The 21,740-nt window shown below is 41.1% G+C and overlaps 1 protein-coding gene across 5 annotated transcripts; it reads right to left on the reverse strand.

The window, feature by feature from the left end:
• Window positions 1-1,218: 1,218 nt before the first annotated feature.
• Window positions 1,219-21,166, reverse strand: LOC105027164 (glycoprotein endo-alpha-1,2-mannosidase-like protein). Of its 5 annotated transcripts, none has more exons than XM_020041177.3 (5): window positions 19,828-21,166; window positions 10,947-11,056; window positions 2,454-2,530; window positions 1,656-2,309; window positions 1,219-1,496 (listed from the first exon to the last, which is right to left on the reverse strand). In XM_020041177.3, the coding sequence occupies exons 1-4, from the start codon at window positions 20,321-20,323 to the stop codon at window positions 1,673-1,675; spliced, it is 1,320 nt and encodes a 439-aa protein (XP_019896736.1). In that variant the 5' UTR covers window positions 20,324-21,166; the 3' UTR covers window positions 1,219-1,496; window positions 1,656-1,672. The 5 variants fall into 5 exon arrangements, with proteins under 5 accessions (XP_019896736.1, XP_019896737.1, XP_010897417.2 ...); XM_020041178.3 differs by having other exon boundaries at window positions 1,219-2,309; window positions 19,828-20,048; window positions 20,123-20,222; XM_010899115.5 differs by having other exon boundaries at window positions 1,219-2,309; window positions 19,815-20,048; window positions 20,123-20,222.
• Between the last annotated feature and the right edge of the window lie 574 nt (window positions 21,167-21,740).

Consider the following 21,740-nt stretch of genomic DNA (forward strand, 5'->3'; position numbering starts at 1 on the left):
CTGGAACTGGCTTGGTTTGATCGAACCAGCACTGTTGCCGACTAGCATTGATGGCTCTTTTATTTAGAATGAATCTTTTATGCAAAGATTAATGGGATACTGGACTTCCATTGTCCATACTTGGATATATTTAACCAGAGTGGATAGTCACTCTTCAAGGATAGGTGAGATGGCACATCCCTTTTATTTGTAAAAGTTTTCAGCCAGTTCCCACAGATTGCAAAAATTCAGTAAGGCTTTCTACAAATATGCCATAATATATAATTAATAATCCAGTAGCTGGCCTGACCTTACTATACATTTACATGTCCTACCCACAAATGAGGTATAGTTTATTTCTGTAAAATGCCAAATCCTTTTAACAGAACATATCCATAATAAAAATAAAATGTTGAACAGGTTGCATTTCAAACTGGTAATTAGCTTAGATTAAGCCCATACATATTTCATTTACTAAATAGCAGATGCACTCTTGAACAAAATATACAATGGATTTCCCAAATAATACCAAGAAAATCTCCTTTAGGGAAAGCTGAGTAGAATCTGAGCATGTGACTGTAGTAGGAATAGGTCTTAATACTTAGTGCTATATTTTAGCACACTCATTCTAAAAATAAAATGTAGATCTATGCCTCTAAACAATGAAAAGTGACTTAAACTCAACATGGACACACTTGGTGTTGGTGCTGTCCACCACTGACACGTATTCATAATGGATGAGTACACAGACTCAAACATTGGAACCATTGAATGTCCACTTGAAATACATGTTATACAGTAAATATTAACATTAAATATATGGCCTTTAACCAACAGTTTGTTTCTCTGAGGGTTGTAGTCTGTCTTCATTTTAATGGAAACTGATGGGAACATGGCATTTCCCCTTGGCTTGATTTGTCAGGCTGCAGTCAGACTGCTACCCCAACATCTCTGGGGAGCTGCTCTGGTTCATCCTACTGCACAGACCTTGAAACTGTTTGGTGGTCAACTATGATGTTTTTCACTTCTGGTGGATTTCCCCCAGGATCAGCTTCCTCTTCCCCAATCCAAACCTTAACCATTAGTGGGGAAATGTAAAACGGACCCAAGATCCATCTCTAAGGCAACCTTCCTAAACAGTGAAGTGTTCCATATCCTTATTGTATTAACCCGCACAAACACGTAACGTCCTCAGAAAATTGTCTACTTGTGTGAGAGAGAAAAATAAGACAGAAAATATTAAAGTGGATGAAAGTAAAATCCCCCACATATCGTGTGGCCTATTTTATTGTTGTTGTCATTTTAATACTGAAAAGTACAGAGAGAAATAAACCAGGATACATTGGGTGGTTTGATGGAGCAGTGGTATGTCAAAGTAGGACAGAGTGTACAGTATATTTGACTGATATTGGACTATTGATTTATCTATCCATGCTGGAAGCAGTGATGGGGTTTATCTGGAAGTAGAGCAATGGATAACCGGAAAGGGAGCTTTCTGATGCCCCTGAAAGCATCAACTGTAGAAATGTTAAAAATGTAAAACATTATAACATTTCACTCAAAAAAATAATGCATATCCCTGTACTCTTTCTTTCTAGCAGACACACAGACGAACAGTCCCAACCGTTATCTCTAACACATCCATATTCAGAAACCTTTACACTCATTCATCTCACCAACAAACAGTGGTAGGTCACATAAGCCATGTCTCCTTCTCCTTGTTGAACTGCTCCGCCCATCTCCTTGTTAGCTCCAGGTAATGGTCCGGCTGGTGTGGCTGGTAGTCCAAATACAATCTGGTTACAGTCTTTTTCGGCACAGCCCTCTCGATCTGCGTGCCCTCGTGCCACTCGTTGAATGATGTAATCGTGACGATCTCCGGCCGTACGTTCAGTGCAGCCTGCAGGGCCGTCTCGTAGTAGCGCCCGTTTACACGGTTGCGTGTGTTGTGGTTGTTCCACGGCCTTACCGCGGTGTCAATGTAGCCTGGCCCAGCACTTGGTATAAATAACAAGTTGTTATCGTCGCAGAATGCCTTAGCTGCCTTCCAGTTCTGGTGGGATGAACCAAACGAAAACCCGTTGGAGGCGAAGTACGTGTACATACCGTCAAAACCGCCGGCTAAGATGTCGTGCTTGTGACGCTCTTCCACAATGAGGGCAATGAAGACTCCATCATACGGTGTGTCACGCAGGCTGTGGGAGCCGGTGGGGTGGAGCAGTTCAGACCAGCTCTCTGGTGGTGTCAGGTATGAGTCGTAGATGTAGAAGAAAGGCAGTACCTGCCCGGTGCTGGTGGTGAACTTGTAAAAGGCTCCATGGTCCCCATACCTTAAAAGACAAATAAATCGAACGGTGATTTTATCGCTTCCTTGGATATTTGCACGGAAGCAGGAAGTAAAGGGTGTATGTTGACTAAGGTTTTACTTGTTTTGAATGCATTTTTGAGCTATCCCTTTAAAAGGCAGTATTTACCGGTCGATGATGTACTTGATGTTGTCGTGGACACTGTGGTCGCTCCGTCCTTTGTAAGGCTGGAGGTGAAATGCAACCTGTGAAGACAAAGAAATAGGGCTTCGTCCACAGCTTTCTATTATATTGTTGTCACAGTGCCTTCAGAAAGTATTTAGTCCCCATTACTTTTTCCACATTTTGTTGTGGTTTAGAATTAATTCATTAAGTAAATATGTTTGCCATTTTTCTACAGACAGTACCACATAGCCTAATCACAAAGCGAAAATACATTTTCAAACAGTGCCAATTTTTTGAAAATGAAAAACTGAAATCTCATGTAAATAAGTACTTAGAGCCTTTGCCATGACATTCAAAATTGAGCTCAGCTGTATACTTAGTATAATGTGGTCATTGTTAAGATGTATGTAGAACTTTAGTGAGGTCCACTTGTGGCAAATTCAACTGATTTGAGATGATTTAGCAAAGAATACACATCTATTTAAGGTCTCACACTTAACAATACATATCACACCAAAAACCAAGCCATCGTCCAATGAACTTTCAGTAAATGTCAGAGAGGAAGGTTATAAAAGAATTGCTTGTCCCCAGAAGCACAGTGGGACTGTAATTGTGAAATGGAAGAAATGTAGAACCACCAAGACTCTTCCTGGAACAGGACAACTGACCAAACTAAGTAAATGGACAAGAAGGGCCTTGGTCAGGGAGGTTACCAAGACCCCAATGGCCCCTCTAACAGAGCTTCAGGGTTTCTCTTCAGAGATGGGGGAACCTGCCAGAAGGACAAACACCTCTGCAGTACTCCCATCAATTAAGGCTTTTATAGTGGAGTTGCCAAAGCATGAGGAAAAATATTCCATTGTTTGATGAAACCAAAATGTAACTATTAGGCATGATTGTCTAGTGCTATTTCTTGTGAAAACAACATCTTTAGGCTAATAGCAATGGGTGACTGGTCAGGATTAAGGGAAGGATGAACAGAGCAGAATTTGACCAAGAGGGCACAGGAGATCAAAATGGGGCAAAGATTAATCATTTAGCACAGAAATTACCTGAACCACACAGCAAAGACTAGCCAAAACTCTGACTTGAACCTGATTTCAACCTCTCTGGGGAGACCTGAATATTGCAGTTCACTGACAATTCCCATCCAATCTGAGACAGAACTTCTACAAGGGTGAATGGAAAAAACAAGACCTGGTTTGCAAAGCTGGTAGGGGCATACCCAAATAGACTTGAAGCTGTGATCGCTTTCAAAGGCGTTTCTATGAAGTAGTGAGTAAAGGGTCTGAATACTTATGTACATGAGATATTTCAGTTTTTAATAAAGTGGTATACATTTCTTAAAACATGTTTTAATTTGCCATTATTGTGTATTGTTTGTAGATTGATGCCAAGACAATTAATCAATAATGCATTATGAGGTCTATAACACAACAAAAGGTGTAGAAAGTCAAGGGTTCAGAATACTTTCCAAAGCACCTAATGTGTATTCAACCAACTTAGGTGGTTTTCAAACCGTGGGGCTCAACACTTTGGGGTGTGTATTGTCACAGCATTCCTATTTTAAATGTTTTGGAACTCAGTTCTTTAAGTAATTTAACTGATGCTATCCAGAGCTACCAGAATTATGGTGAAGTGACTTGCTCAGTGGCACAGTAACTTGTCTACTCTGGGATAATCACAGTGACCTTTCACTTAGTGTCTCAGCTTTGTTGACCTCTAGGCTATATGGTTGGGAATTTTGAGATGGTATAGTAGAATGCACAAGGGGCAATTTCTAAATTGGGTAACGCTTCAGCAGTTTTGATGTTGTCTTGAGAGTTATTTTAACTTGTCAGATGTCCACTTGAAGCAGCTAACTAGCCCATGTCAGCAAAAAAGTGTTTGCTAGATTTTTTTGTTAATTGATTTACTGTAATGTTTGAGACACTCAGATGAACACACAAAACATGACCAAATGTGTTATTTAACAATTATTTAAAATAATCCAATAATAGAAGGGGGCCGGAGTGGAACAATTAAGGGACCACTAATCTAAAGTAGAACTGACTGAAGCTTCACAATAATACCAGATTATTCACATTTGGGAAGGAAACAGGAGTTAGACATTGTCCAGCTTCCTCCTGAGTCTAATTTATAGCTAATAAAAGCTTGCAGCAGGAGCAAGACATGCATTATGATGCAGCCATTATATTGCAGTCACAGCTAATTTCACCTGATTGGATGTAACACCCCCGGTTTTCCATCAAAAGTTCACATTATGCCACAGTGGCTGAGATTTGAACCCCTTGATCTCAAGCATGAATTACTGATACCTTCATTTTTCTACCAATACAAATAGACAAAGTTGGTGCACAGAAAGTATGTAACCATAAAATGTAATAAACAAAAAGCACACGATAAGGTTTACATGTCATGCCTCTCTGTGTTTATAGAATACCTCTGAGGTTTACGGTTTTAATGCTGGTGTTATGCCAGCACAAGCCCCCTGACACATCTATCCAAATGCCTTTCATCACCCACTAAATCTCAGTGAATCATAGTTCTATTTCAGATGACTATCTGTCAGTGCAGAATAGGGTTGCTAAACACACAACTGACCTGCTACAAAACAAACACAAAAGTACCTCCCTTTTATTTTTTAAGAGTAAGATAGGAACATTTCAAAACTTTGAATAATTTATGATCAAAGTGGACAACATTTCTTTCAACTGATTCCCCAGGTGCCCAGCTTGAAGGAAAAATTGTTTACTTAGTTGGTATTAGGTAAAACCATTAGCAGAATGGAGGCAGCCAAATCTTACAGGCTAAAACAATGTGCTGCTTTTGTTGTAGATCCATCATGCTTACCTGACGATTTATACAATTCCTGACTGACCTCTTTTACTCATCTGCATTGTTCTGGTTGCCAATACACAACAGCCCTATCCTACAAAACTTTTTTTTTTACTTTAGTATTTGGACAAACCAAACTGTTGACCAAATTTGTATTTCAGGATTTTCAAAGAAAATGTTTAAATACTTGTGTCTTCTAGTCAATTTATGTGAATTTTACTTTATTTGCAAATATGTTTGAATGTTTAACTACCGGTATGTCTTTGAATACCTTAAATGTGTGAAGGTTGAGATATCTGAAATATGCCTATTGAAATGTGCAGCTAACAGTGGAATTGCAAATAGTGAAAACTGGAAACGGTAGTTCAACAAGTGCTTGTATCAACAGTCAATATTAAAGTGGAAACGGTAATATTTGTAGTAGTTACTAGTAAGTAATAAGTAGTCATTTTTTAATAATGAACTAGGCAGTTCTGGGGATTAAATGTTAAAATGGATATACAGTATGGTGCGTATCTCAGTTGAAATTAATGTGTGTTGGTGCTGGAACTTTTGAAACAGTCACTGTGATAATGTTACTCTTGGCTATGGGTGAATCCATGGGTGCCAAATGTAAACATTATATTGGATTAGGTGACACTGGCTAGTGATATGTTGGGAGGCGAGGCTGTTTTAAACTGTTGTCTTGTATGGATAAACTCTAGACATGGGGAGAAAATTAATGTTGTCACTTAATGGTGGCAGCTAAGCGCCTTAGTGTACGTTTTCATACACTAACATTATTTCCTAGCTTCATAGTTTTGTTTTTTTCTTTCATTTGAGTTTTTAGAGCCTGGCTTTTCATTCACGGGCAAGGGTGGTGGGCTTATTATCACTCCCAGAGAGCAAGAGCTATCACCATCTTGACTACTACTGCGGATCACTGCCACTGCTGGAACTGCCAGCTAATTTTCCACCCAAGACACAAAGCCTTTGCACAGCAGCAATTTATAGATAAATGAGAGACCAAAGCAACAGCATTTCAACATTTAACAGACAGCCCCTGCTGTATCACTAACACCAGAGCATAGGATTGGCTGAATTAAGTAGGTTACAATTGAATGCACTGCAATAGGGCCTTGGGCAGGGATTTCAACTAATCAGTGTTAAACAACCCAGACTCAGCATTCAAAACAGTCAGTCTGTTGGATTTCAGTAGGGTTCTACCCTCCAGGTTGTCAACTATTCATCAACGTCGTCATTTAGCAGGCGCAGCCTGTCCGGCCCCGGGCCCCCAAACGGCATCCTATTCCCCATGAAGTACTCAGCCTTTCAACAGGGCCCTTTACTATCAGTGCCACAGGGGAATCGGGTGCTGCTAGGGATTCAGCCTTGTGAGATGGAAGACTGCTTCAGCGCCGGGCATCTGGAGATGGGGAAGTGTGCCTGACAGCGTGGCCCAATGACCCGTGGGCCTTGGTACCACTGTTGTACACCGTGTCCTACTTACTGGAGCAGTGGCTGCCCCCCGGGCCCCAGATTGTTCATGGAGGCAAATTGATTCTGAAGCCGACCAACCAAGCCCCCCCCCCCCCCCCCCCCCCCGAACAATCTGGGATTTCTTGAAGAGTCTATAGCCCCGTGATAGCCTCAAAACCTAGACAGAAGTTGCGCCACAACGGATCTGACATCACTGATTTTTATTTGAATATATTTACTGTTACCTGAATATTGCCCCAATATTGAATACATGTAATGTATTGCATGCTAATAAAAAAGTGTTTTATTAGCATTTCAATTAAATAAAAATGTGTGAACCTTTGTGTACTCTCACAATTTGGATAATTTCAAATGTGTTAGATATATACTTAAATGCTAATAAAATATTAAAAGTTTACATTAAGTACTGTATATTAAAGATATTTCAAACTATTCCAGTTTTCCCAGTTAATTTATTGTATATTTAAATATATTTTTTAATGCTTGTGACTGCTGGTAAACATAGAGATAGATGGACTGAGCACGTATCATGTCAGGCTTTCACCTGAAAAAGTAACAAACACTTCATGCCCGGTGGCCTCAAAAGTGACCTCTGTCTTCATATTTGAAAATGTTGTTTGTTTCCACAAAGGATAGAATTATATATAATTTATGGACTACTTTTACATTCCCTTTGAAGCGGTCTCACATTAAGACCTGAAATGAATGATTCTTCACCTTTTCTTCCCAAGTGTCCCTCAGAAAGATGGCACACCATACATCAGAATGCATGCCAAAGAGTCCATGATTAATTAAAATCATCAATAATAATAATGTGCCACAGCCAAATTTGGGATCCAAAGGCTTAAAGGCCAGTGATTTACTAACATATCCATATTATAAGGTTTAAAATGGTAGTTCTGCTAGTGTAGTTCTGCTAGACCTGATGTTTCTGCATGTTTGTGGGAGGGTCCTTTAGCCAACTGTATGATGTCACAAGGCTGATAATCATAGTTATTAAAGGGATATATCGATTTACCCCCTTTTCAAGTACTGGAATTTTCTACACAAAATGACATGCATGCATTTATCTACGTACATCGGTTTTACTCACCAATACAAATGCTTTGCTCATTGAATTGTACACCTAATGCAAATTATCTCCTTGTGCATCATACTGCAAATACTGTTGACATCATACTGGCCTTATCACATTTGTCATAGAGGCTATACATTTGTCATAGTCTTTTTTTCAGCTTCCCAAAAAACCGAGGCATCAGGCAGAAATTAATTATGTTTCTTGAGAGCCATGGCAAACATGCTACATTATAGCGATGAAACAGTTTCCTCCAAGTAGTAAAAGCTAGTAGCGTTCCTTGAAGTCAATATACAGTAGCTAGTTAATGTTATTGCTAGTACCAGCTTACACATGCAGGTAACATTAGCATGCATTAGCTACAAATGTAGCTATCAGTACATTAACACACTAATTTGGCTAGATGAAAATAAGTTTGCTAAACAGCTCTGTTCTGAGGATAAGGCTGTTTTTGACCGTTGCCATCTGAGATTGATTGTGTGACCTCAACCTGGTATTTATATTAAAAACGAATAAGTGCAAGCCCATAGCTTTCTCTGAGCCTGTCTGAGGAGGCAATTGAGGAGGCAATTAAGGGGGAAAAAGTAAGCATTTTCCTATATTTGTAGGAAGTTATTGGCCTTTATATCTTGGTGGATGATTAAAATGATACTAAACTAACATCACGTGAACATTACTAAGATTTGATGTCACGTTTACAGGCATTTTGGTAAGGGGGTGGACTCTAGATCAGCCCCCCACCTCCTCCATTGTTGCCTTTCTGAATTTAAAAAAAATATATAATTATTATATATTTATAATAATCCTTCTGGAGATTCTTAATTGACTAAGCTGTACTTACTACCATTGAGTTGTTTGCTTGTCCCACCTAGCTACTGTCTTAGATTAATGTTCTACTGTAAGTCCCTTTGGACAAAAGCATCTGCTAAATGTCTGAAATGGAGGCACATTTACATTATACATTTTAATTTGCCTTTTCTATGCAGGAAAGACCAGGGAGATTGTAATTAGGCCCTCGTTTGCATTAGAACATTAAAAATGTGCTTGGTTGCTCAAAATAATAAGAGCCAAGACTTATTTTTCTAGCCTCAGCAGTTTGAGAAGATTGTGCACTGAAGGCACTCCAACAATAGATTATCCTTATGTTTAGTGGGAGTGGGAGTATGTGGGCAAGTGAACAGGATACTGCTGCAGAGTGCTGCTGTAAACCTTCACTGTATACTGGTGACTCTTGTGGGAGTGGGTCTTCAACTAACCAACCATAGGCTTTGCTGAAGTCACATGACAGGCATGCCGGCTGTGTGGCTCCCCTTTCAGGACAGGCTTACCAGCAGTTACATGCAGAAGGTACATGACAAAACAGAAACTAAAAAACAGCTAGCTAACATCAAACTGCTGAAGCATCCAAACTTCTCAAGAACAAACCTTAGAAAAGAACTATATGAAATATCTATTTTTTTTTTTTGGAAAACATGGAAATGTAACGTCTGGTTAGTTAAGAGGTTGTACTAAGGACATCAATTGCATTTTTTTATCCAAATCCAGCCTGTAAAATCTACTGGTATGTGGAATACATTTGTGACTACATAGTTATTGACCCCAGTCTATAAGCATCACAGGGATTAATTGCATTAGGACCAGATACCAAATGTACCAGTTAATAAGATACATCAGCCAGACACTTAGATCTTTAAATCCAGCTATATCAACTCCAAATAATGTGAAAAGAAAAGAACAACTAATCTTTTCCATTCATTTTATATTATGGTATTTAGTTGATTTTTCCAAACTGACTGCATTAGTCATTTTCACATATGTTTATCACTTTTTTAAGGTCCCAAAACACTTGATAAAATGAGGTTTCCCTTTAACCTGTAACGTTTCCTCTGTTCTAAGGAGATTATTGATGTTGTATGAGAGCGTAGTACCATGCCAGCTCACACCTAAACCAGCTGGTTCACTCTGTTCAAATGTGTCTGTCTGTTGAGCAAACACTGCGAGTACATTATTGATGATGATGCAGCCAGACAGTGTAGCTCTTTAGAAGCCTTTCTCATCCCACTGTGCTCAGTCCCCAACTTAGACAGAAAGCTTCTCACATCACCCCGAGCAGCCTTTGAAAAACACACAAACTAATACCCACAAGAAAGTCACCCTTCCACACAGCTGACTACAGGCACCCAGATAGATACGCAACCTAAAGTGCTATATGACTAAATATAACATATGTACGTGCACCAGCCAAACTGCCTTTAAGAAGAAGTAGGTTTAAGACACACAGACGTTCAGCCGGTCATGATGTATTTTTTCATGGGCCCACAGTAATATCGTCAATGTGCCGGATGAAGCCAGTACAGCTCATGAGGCCTATTGTTCTGTTCTTTGAGCATCTTGATTAGAGCATCTGAAGTGCATCTACCATCTGATGTTACATGTATCAAATTACAAAGGAGGGGCACTCTAAAAGTTTAATTGGCCTCCAAGCAGTTGGTTACAACAGAGGGGACCCAACGAGTCCACATCAATGCAGTTAGAATCTCTGGCGTGGCATTTTCCGACCTAATTGGCAATTGGTCATGCAGAGTTCCCAATGTTTTCCTCTGCTCATCCAGTCCCATATACAACGGTTTTGCTTGGTTGTGTCCCTTCTGCTCTTGGAGATGTCTTCATTGTCCTTCCCTTTCTGCTTTCTTAAAGCCAGGCTCAGATTCCCAAAGTACCCAGGAGAGAACATAAATTAATCTAGAAAGAAACATTCCACTTCAGTGACCTCTATCTAAGCCGCCACTCTACTCCCTCCAGTGTAAGACAACAGTGCTCCTATTGAGTGTATGACAGATGAGAAAGAGTTAGATTTGTCAGCTTGTACATCTAGCTGGATATTGTTTTACGTATCAGCTGTCAACTGTTTAGGCAATCGTATACTATTGTGTATAACGGCTGTATTGTACAGCATTAGGATAGGTTTTCCATGTGGTTGTGTTGCTGGTTCTTTGTGAGAAACCAAAACACTTATTGTGTCATTCTCATTCAAAAGTCATTCATGCCAAAGAATGATCCCAAAGCAAAGCGTATGTCTGTCGCTCGGTCCATTGGTTCCTTACCTTAAGATTGTGTCTGTGAGCTGCATCCAGGACTGCAGACACCAGGTCTTCAGTGGGCTCTCCATTGTCATCGGCCAGGCCCGGTGGGTACCAGGACAGCACCAGAACCCCTAGACCACAACACATTCTTTTTGAGTTATTTTGTTTTACCTAATTTCCGATCCCCGATTTTGTGTTCAAGGCATGTCCTCCGATGCACATCCTGCCAAGCCTTTCTGCGTCCTATTACACTACTCACTGGTAAGTATTCCCTGGCAAACATGCAATCCTCTGAGAACTAACACTGTTGAGCTCCAGGCCATCTGACCTAGGCAGCCTTGTCCGAGGTTCAACAGTGAACCAATTTACACTGCTCTCTGTTGGATTTCCAGCATTGTCGGTATACTGCGACCATCATTTGAAGCATTCGCTGCAATGATGCAGCTGCACTGTGCCACCCAGGGTCCCAGAATAGATACATTAATGTATTCCAACAGAAGTATACTGCTATGGCTAAGGAAATACCTTCCTCGCAGGACACAATCAGTCCCCTTTTGACAGACATCCTATCTTTACAACAAGTAATGCCTCGCTTCTGAATGACAAAATATTCCCTCTTCATACATGCAGTGACTCTTTCGACACTCCAAAAATGTTATGTTGCAGTTGGATATTCTTAAAGATTCTTGTCCACACCCAGTTGGAGGTGATGGATTAGTTCCAAACACTCTTTCTGTCAAGCAGCCAGCGCAGCAGACCACTGGCACCAAAAGTATGCATGCACTTAGTGGCTAATACATCAACTCATGTCCTCTTTGAACACGAGCTGTGGAATATTTGATTACAATATCTAAATAGCCGTGTCATTGTGTATTAAAGCAATAGTCCACCAACGCACACAAAATGATATGGATTCTTGCTCTGTAAGCATGCACAATGCATGACAGCAATCAATGATATTGTTTATTTTCCAGAGCGTTGTTTCCAAACGCTAGCATTCTAGCATTTGTGGCTCCCAGCTACGTCCTGGCATTTTTTGTGGTTGATTTCCAAAAGCCACTAATAGATCACTTTAACATGATGCATGAAAATGTTTTGTTGATACCAAATGCCACGAAGTGATGGTACCAATATTACAATTATTTTGCTAACGCTATTCATATAATTTAATGGGCATTAATATAGTTTGTCCCCCTCTTTGCCGTGATTACAGCCTCCAGTCATCTTGGAAGGTTTTCCACTAGATAGTGGAACATTGCTGCAGGGATTTGCTTCCATTCATCCACCAGAGCATTAATAAGGTCAATTTGGACTGGCTCACAATTGGTGTTCCAGTTCATCCCAAAGGTGTTTGATTTGGTTGAGGTCAGGACTCTGTTAAGGCCACTTCTTTCATTCCGATCTCGACAAACCATTTCTGTACAGACTTCATTTTGTGCACAGGGTCTCTGTCATGCTGGAACAGGAAAGAGCCTTCCACAAACTTGCTACAGAGTTGGAAGCATAGAATTGTCTAGAATATGATTGTATGGTGTTATTTTGGGCCCAAACTCTGAAAAACAGCCCCAGACCATTATTCCTCCTCCACCAAACTATACAGTTGGCACTGTGCATTCAGGCAGGTATCGTTATCCTGGCATCCATCTTACTTAGATTTGTCCATTAAACTGTGAGTTGGTGAATAGTCATTAATCACTCCAGAGAACTTTTTTACACACCGCTCCAGAGTCAAAGCTTTACGTGCCTAAAGCCGACACTTGGCGCTGTGCATGGTGATCTTAGGCTAGTGTGTGGCTGCTCAACCATGGAAGCCCAATCCATGAAGCTCCGGGCGAACAGTACTTGCCCAGATGTTGCTTCTAGATGCAGTTTGGAACTCGGTAGTGAGTGTTTTCAGATTTCCAGCTTTGCCCAACACCTTGTCGTCTAATGGTTAGACGGAGACCTGGAGAGGCCTACAAGCCACAGTGTCTCGCACCCACTGTGAAATTTGGTGGAGGATCGGTGATGATCTGGGGATCCTTAAGCAAGGCTGGAATCGGGCAGATTTGTCTTTGTGAAGGACGTATGAATCAAGCCAACTACAAGGTTATCCTGGAAGAACACCTGCTTCCTTCTGCTCTGACAATGTTCCCCAACTCCAAGAATTGGTTTTTCCAGCAGGACAATGCTCCATGCCACACAGCCAGGTCAATCAAGGTGTGTATGGAGGACCGCCAGATCAAGACTGTCATGGCCAGCCTAATCTCCAGATCTGAACCCCATTGAAAACCTCGGAAGATGGATGGTCACAAGACATCAAACAAAGCCGAGCTACTTTAATTTTTGTGACAGACTGGTGGAGAGCATGCCAAGACGCATGAAAGCCATGATAAAAAATCAGGGTTATTCCACCAAATATTGATTTCTGAACTCTTCATAAGTTAAAACATTAGTATTTTGTTGTAGAAAAATGAATATGAATTTTTTTTCTTTGCGTTATTTGAGGTCTGAAAATAATGCATATTTTTTTGCTTATTTGGACCAGTTGTTATTTTATTTGGAATTTGGGAGTAATGTTGTCAGTAGTTTATAGAATAAAACAAAACTGTTCATTTTACTCAAACACATACCTATGAATAGTAAAACCAGAGAAACTGATAATTTTGCATTGGTCTCTTAATTTTTTCCAGAGCTGTATATACATATACATATATATACAGTATCTCACAAAAGTGAGTACACCATTCACATTCTTGTTAATATTTGAGTATATCTTTTCAAGTGACCACACTGAAAAAATGACACTTTGCTACAATGTAAGGTAGTGAGTGTACAGCTTGTATAACAGTGTAAATTTGCTGTCCCTTCAAAATAACACAACACACAGCCATTAATATCTAAACCACTGGCAACAAAAGTGAGTACACACACCTAAGTGAAAATGTCCAAATTCGGCCCAAAGTGTCAATATTTTGCGTGGCCACCATCATTTTCCAGCACTGCCTTAACCCTCTTGGGCATGGAGTTCACCAGAACTTCACAGGTTGCCACTGGAGTCCTCTTCCATTCCTCCATGACGACATCATGGAGCTGGTGGATTTTAGAGACCTTGTGCTCCTCCACCTTCCGTTTGAGGATGCCCCACAGATGCTCAATAAGGTTTAGGTCTGGAGACATGCTTGGCCAGTCCATCACCTTCACACTCAGCTTCTTAAGCAAGGCAGCGGTCATCTTGGAGGTGTGTTTGGGGTCGATATCATGTTGGAATACTGCCCTGCGGCCCAGTCTCCGAAGGGAGGGGATCATGCTCTGCTTCAGTATGTTACAGTACATGTTGGCATTCATGGTTCCCTCAAAGAACTGTAGCTCCCCAGTGCCGGCAGCACTCATGCAGCCCCAGACCATGACACTCCCACCACCATGCTTGACTGTAGGCAAGACACACTTGTCTTTGTACTCCTCACCTGGTTGCCGCCACACACGCTTGACACCATCTGAACCAAATAAGTTTATCTTGGTCTCATCAGACCACAGGACATGGTTCCAATAATCCATGTCCTTAGTCTGCTTGTCTTCAGCAAACTGTTTGCGGGCTTTCTTGTTCATCATCTTTAAAAAAGTCTTCCTTCTGGGACGACAGCCATGCAGAGCAATTTGATGCAGTGTGCGGCGTATGGTCTGAGCACTGACAGGCTGACCCCCCCCCCCCCCCCCACCCCTTCAACCTCTGCAGCAATGCTGGCAGCACTCATATGTCTCTTTCCCAAAGACAACCTCTGGATATGATGCTGAGCATGTGCACTCAACTTTTTTGGTCGACCATGACGAGGCCTGTTCTGAGTGGAACCTGTCCTGTTAAATTGCTGTATGGTCTCGGCCACCGTGCTGCAGCTCAGTTTCAGGGTCGTGGCAATCTTCTTATAGCCTAGGCCATCTTTATGTAGAGCAAAATTATTTATTTCAGATCCTCAGAGAGTTCTTTGCCATGAGTTGCCATGTTGAACTTCCATTGACCAGTATGAGGGAGTGTGAGAGTGATAACACCAAATTTAACACACCTGCTCCCCATTCACACCTGAGATCTTGTAACACTAATGAGTCACATGACACCAAGGAGGGAAAATGGCTAATTGGGCCCAATTTTGATGATCATGAGGAAGGTGAGGGATCAGCCCAGAACTACACGGCAGGACCTGGTCAATGACCTGAAGAGAGCTGGGACCTCAGTCTCAAAGAAAACCATTAGTAACACACTACGCCGTCATGGATTAAAATCCTGCAGCGCACGCAAGGTCCCCCTGCTCAAGCCAGCGCATGTCCAGGCCCGTCTGAAGTTTCCCAATGACCATCTGGATGATCCAGAAGAGGAATTGGAGAAGGTCATGTGGTCTGATGAGACAAAAATGTAGCTTTATGATCTGAACTCCACTCGCCGTGTTTGGAGGAAGAAGAAGGATGAGTACAACCCCAAGAACACCATCCCAACTGTGAAGCATGGAGGTGGAAACATCATTCTTTGGGGATGCTTTTCTGCAAAGGGGACAGGACGACTGCACCATATTGAGGGGAGGATGTATCCCGAGATCTTGGCCAACAACCTCCTTAAAAGCATTGAAGATGGGTCGTGGCTGGGTCTTCCAGCATGACAACTACCCGAAACACACAGCCAGGGCAACTAAGGAATGGCTCCGTAAGAAGCATCTCAAGGTCCTGGAGTGGCCTAGCCTGTCTCCAGACCTGAACCCAATAGCAAATCTTTGGAGGGAGCTGAAAGTCCGTATTGCCCAGTGACAGACCCGAAACCTGAAGAATCTGGAGAAGGTCTGTATAGAGGAGTGGGCCAAAATCCCTGCTGCAGTGTGTGCAAACCTGGTCAAGAACTACAGGAAACATATGATCTCTGTAATTGGAAACAAAGGTTTCTGTACCAAATATTAAGTTCTGCTTTTCTGATGTAACCAATACTTATGTCATGCAATAAAATGCAAATGAATTACTTAAAAATCATACAATGGGATTTTCTGGATTTTTGTTTTAGATTCCGTCACTCACAGTTGAAGAGTACCTATGATAAAAATTACAGACTTCTACATGCTTTGTAAGTGGGAAAACCTGCAAAATCGGCAGTGTATCAAATACTTGTTCTCCCCACTGTATGTAGGTTCCTTCGCCTAGCTGGCCCATTTTCGTTGGTGGACATCAGAATAATATTTGTAATTGTGGAAAATGCCATGGTCATAAGAAAGGTACAAGGGATGTGGGAGAAGAGACTTGAGGTTTCACTCGTTGCCATATCTGTAAGGTCTATTCACAGTTCCATTTCTCAACCACAACACCAGGATGGCATATAACCTCCAAATCCCAAGATCCTCCAGATCCCAATCACAATGAACGTAACACTCCTCCCAATCACCAAAACACTAAGCCTGTTCAAGAGTTTGTAATATCTTTCTAACGTTCTTTGATCCTAGCATGCCTTCTGTGTTTACAATTTAGCTTTTCCTAGTCTGTACCTTTGCCTGAGCCTTTTTGACATTTTGCCTTCATCCTGCTCTTTTTGTGCTTTTGACAATCTTCATATTCCCCATCCTACTCTATTAAAATTGCTGCTACTTTACATAGTTATGTATATTATTGCTATACTTGCTATATATGTAATATTCAATACATGTTTTGGCTCTGTTTTTGTTTTATATATTTCTTCATTCTTACTACGTAGATGTCGTGTACCATGTCACAATAATTTCTCTGTACAAGATGATGCTGTGTTATTTGGTGCATTTGATAAATACATTTAGAAATTCTGCATTTCCTTTGTCTGTATCAACTTCTGCCTGTTCATGTCTGACCACACTGTTTGCCTGCTCCTGGGGTTTTGTTTGAAAATGTAATTCTACCCGCTCTGCAATTGGGACAATACCTATTGTAAGTAATACTTCTGATTACTATGGTATAATACACAAAGTACATATTGCTGCTGGATATTCTGGGTTTGAGGTTAACGGTTCCCCATCGCCCCCCTTTAGCTACTGTCCCAGCTTCTATTCAGTCTATTCATTATCTGTGTATTATGGTTAAAACATGTAAGGCTCTATCCCCCGAAAATGTTTCTTCCTGCTCGTATTCAGAGTCAGACATAATATATTTGTATTTTCCTTTCTCTCCAAAGCAAAGTTTGACTGTCCAAAGTTAATATCAAAGATGGAACAGGTAACTTGCTTTCTAGATACCAAAAACTTTGGTTTACTGTGATGTGCACACTTACTCTTCCCAAAAGAATGCATGGATTGATACATTTGTGAACAAAACTGACAGGTAAACCCAGGAAGTACCTGTTTAATTAAAATGTGAATAATATCACGAAAATGTAAACTTTATTTTGAGGAATACAACCTCTGCATATACATCACCGGAAAACATGAAGAGACCACTGCACCTTTTTCTTTCCTTTCCAAAAAAGTTGAAAGGGAAGGTTTTGAGTGAGGAACAGAATTTGAGGATTTCTCAACATATATATTCTCACAATATGATAATACAATGCATGTTATATACACTCACCTAAAGGATTATTAGGAACACCATACTAATACTGTGTTTGACCCCCTTTCGCCTTCAGAACTGCCTTAATTCTACGTGGCATTGATTCAACAAGGTGCTGAAAGCATTCTTTAGAAATGTTGGCCCATATTGATAGGATAGCATCTTGCAGTTGATGGAGATTTGTGGGATGCCATTCCAGGGCACGAAGCTCCCGTTCCACCACATCCCAAAGATGCTCTATTGGGTTGAGATCTGGTGACTGTGGGGGCCATTTCAGTACAGTGAACTCATTGTCATGTTCAAGAAACCAATTTGAAATTATTTGAGCTTTGTGACATGGTGCATTATCCTGCTGGAAGTAGCCATCAGAGGATGGTGGTCATAAAGGGATGGACATGGTCAGAAACAATGCTCAGGTAGACTGTGGCATTTAAACCATTCCCAATTGGCACTAAGGGGCCTAAAGTGTGCCAAGAAAACATCCCCCACACCATTACACCACCACCACCAGCCTGCACAGTGGTAACAAGGCATGATGGATCCATGATCTCATTCTGTTTATGCCAAATCCTGACTCTACCATCTGAATGTCTCAACAGAAATCGAGACTCATCAGACCAGGCAACATTCTTCCAGTCTTTAACTGTTCAATTTTGGTGAGCTTGTGCAAATTGTAGCCTCTTTTTCCTATTTGTAGTGGAGATGAGTGATACCCGGTGGGGTCTTCTGCTGTTGTAGCCCATCCGCCTCAAGGTTGTGCGTGTTGTGGCTTCACAAATGCTTTGCTGCATACCTCGGTTGTAACGAGTAGTTATTTCAGTCAAAGTTGCTCTTCTATCAGCTTGAATCAGTCGGCCCATTCTCCTCTGACCTCAAGCATCAACAAGGCATTTTCGCCCACAGGACTGCGGCATACTGGATGTTTTTCCCTTTTCACACCATTCTTTGTAAACCCTAGAAATGGTTGTGCGTGAAAATCCCAGTAACTGAGCAGATTGTGAAATACTCAGACCGGCCCGTCTGGCACCAACAACCATGCCACACTCAAAATTGCTTAAATCACCTTTCTTTCCCATTCTGACATTCAGTTTGGAGTTCAGGAGATTGTCTTGACCAGGACCACACCCCTAAATGCATTGAAGCAACTGCCATGTGATTGGTTGATTAGATAATTGCATTAATGAGAAATTTAACAGGTGTTCCTAATAATCCTTTAGGTGAGTGTATATGTATGTATGTATGTGTATGTATATATATATTTGTATATACATAGAAATAAACCCTTACTATCCAAATAAATGAATTCAGTTGGACTTTCAGTGTCCTAAGTCTTGCACTGTACTGCACATGAGATTTTATTTTGGCACAAATTAAAAAAAAAGTTTTTGCTTTGTCATGATGAGATATTTTGCATAGACTGATGGCAAAAATAAGTAAATGAATAAGCAATTATTAATTAAGTCTATAACAGATCACAATGTGGAGAAATAGAAGGGGTCTAAATACTAATGGAGGCACTGTATGGGACAGTGCAAGAACACCAATTTGCGAATCTGGGTGAAATGTCCCTTTCTGAGCACCACACACAAAGTTATTCATTTTATGGACTTCCCATAGAGTGGTCATCACCACTCTAGAGGGATGATACTGTAATTTTTTGTTAGGTCTTGTGGCAGCAGCTTAAATTAAATGGATTCGCCCACATTTCATTGGCCTTTCTGCATTCCATCTGTCACAGTGTGTCCGTGTAGGTCGAAGGGAGGGGAATGGAGGCCATTTTCCGGATTGTGTACATTAACCAATTCCGCTGCAAGCAGAGATAAAGCATGGCTCAGCTGGATGTCCTATTAATTATTTTTAAAAGCTTGTTTTCATAATGAATTCCTAGGCATCATCTCTCCAGTGTTATTGAAAAACTTTTTCTCAGAGCTGTGCTTTAAGATTATAGCCTGTTGCTGTATACAGTCATGGCCACTGTCTGAGTTAAAGTGCTTCTGCTGAGCAATTACAAAAAAAACAAGACTATTTGCCATTGGGCTTTCATCCGTTTGTATGTACATATTAACAGTAAACAATTTCTCATCTTAAACGCTTGGTTCAAGATTGTTTAAAAATGGTTATGAAAATAAACACAGTTATTAAAATGCTGTAGGAAAACGCAACTGGCGCACTTAGGGCGAGCGTGCGGAGCTGTTCATTGCTGGGTCCTGAAATACCTTTATCAAAACGCAAGAGAGATTGCTGCACAAAACGTACCATGAAGCTAAAACTGTTACAACTTTAAAGTTAACTTGACAGGTACTACAGCAACAATACTAACGCGTATTTCAACACGTTGTATGTCTCAGTATAGAATAACCACTGCACCTTTGCACTCTACCTGCTGCAGCCGCTCCAATCTGCTCCATGTGTGACTCCAATACGTCTGGATCTCTTGAGCTGTACGGACCAAGCTCTGGGTAGAAACTTGAACCGATGTCCTCCGGTGGCATGTGTCTCCCTTTCGGGTAACTGGCTGCGATCTTAGGGTCCCAGTGTGGCACGAGGACGTGGTCCCAGTGCATGTATTTCCCATCCATCGATGGGTTTCCGTACCACACGCTGTAAAATATGTGGACGTCGTAAAATATAGTTCCTTCAGGCCCAGAGTTTGATAAAACTACTTTGGTGCGTACCTGCCCGGGTGAGGAGACCGTTTCTTGTGACACGGAGCGCCGGTCCATCTTTCCTCCAATCATCGGTAGGAGGACCAACCCCGGGGCCAGGTCAGAGAACCCATCGCTGGGCTTCAGGGTTCTTAAGCCCATCATGGTTCCGAAAACAAAGATTGTAAATAGGAACAGCGCTATACAAGCTTTCTTCCGCACCCTGGCCATTGCGGGAGTGAACGTGGTTTGTGGTCTACACGGTTTCAGCGAAGTGCGTATAAACACAACTTGCTTCTGATCAAACGTCGTTGAGAATGTAGGCTGTTGGCTAGGCTACAGCTTAACAGTTATCTGACAAGTTCACCTAGAGCATACACCCTATAAAACTCTATAATGCAGGCATTCGTGCGTAAAGATAAACGATGGATAATAATCAGGCAAGTAAGCTATTCATAAACTGTCACAACGCAAACAATAATAACTTTATGATTGATAGCATAAAGATTGCGGATGAAGACTAGTGATTATAGTTTATGACGCAGTGGAATCTGGTTTTGCATTTTTCAGAGCACGGGTTATTTTTTTCTGCATTCTTGTTTTGTTTGTCAGGTTCTCATGCGAAGTTAACACGATCAATTCAGTTACATAATTGTGTTGCGTAAAGGAGCGCACTTAGAAGGTGAAATAAGTATGCATGCCCCATTTTGCCACGTTTTTCCCCAATAGCGATTAAAGCTGCAGGCTACCACCATTTGATTTCGTAAGGTCCTAAAAAAAAAATTACATTTCTAGTCAGACAGAGCCTCTGTCAAGCGATGAAATGATCTCGGATCTCCTTCAGACATTTCATTACAGTCAGATGTCGGCTCCTGATGGCTGAGTTGTTTCACGGCGGGGCATTTTATCGTCAGCCCAGTCTTTAGCTCTTCGACGCTTTCTCGCGGTATCACAGATTCTCTACATAATGTTCGGAAGTAAACCGACGTAGCATAGCACCAACGAATCAGTTCAAAATGCAATGCAACGTTCCGTGGTCGCTGTCCATGGTACGAATTCTTAAGACATCGGCGATGGCTTCTTTTTAGGCGGTCGTTTTTTGCCATAGAGGCGGAGCTTTTGGGTGCTTACCGTTGATAGTCGTCTACTGTAATGTGTTTTTCATCATGTTTGGCACAAGGGAATTGGAAGATTACAGCGTGGAATTCGAACTGAAGAAATTTCACTTCAGGCGGTAGTGAAATTATTTTTAGGGGCAGCCAGGTTTTTTAAGCTTAGTTATTGTGAAACATACATTCTGTTGTTCAATGTAATAGTATGTTGTTAAAGTGATAGACAGTACTGTGGTCTTTTGGTTGTAAATCTAGATTTTTGTGCCCATAAAACGTTCAATTCTGCCATTTAATATTCGTTATGTATAGTAGAGACACCTTGCAAATGTGCTTTATTTTGGTCTCAGATGAGGGGTTTACTACATTCTTGATGTGCTGGGTGACAGCACACATTTGTCTATAGGTGTTTGAGAAAGTAAATAATAGCTTGCTTGCCACTAAGTACAAATTTTCGCTTAGGCGTTGATTCCTCATTGGAGGAAGGCTTGTGACAATCTTCCACAATCCCAAATTCGTTTGGGTTTTTTGCAGTAAGA

This window comes from Esox lucius, chromosome 20, assembly GCF_011004845.1.
Source record: "Esox lucius isolate fEsoLuc1 chromosome 20, fEsoLuc1.pri, whole genome shotgun sequence".
Lineage (NCBI taxonomy): Eukaryota > Metazoa > Chordata > Actinopteri > Esociformes > Esocidae > Esox > Esox lucius.

Excerpts from the sequence above, each read along its gene's own strand:
- LOC105027164 (XM_020041177.3), bottom strand. The coding sequence starts at position 20,323 with ATGGCCAGGGTGCGGAAGAAAGCTTGTATAGCGCTGTTCCTATTTACA. Across the intron at positions 2,531-10,946 it reads CTCACAGACACAATCTTAAG|GTTGCATTTCACCTCCAGCC; the intron begins GTAAGGAACCAA and ends TTGTCTTCACAG. Across the intron at positions 2,310-2,453 it reads ATCAAGTACATCATCGACCG|GTATGGGGACCATGGAGCCT; the intron begins GTAAATACTGCC and ends TTGTCTTTTAAG.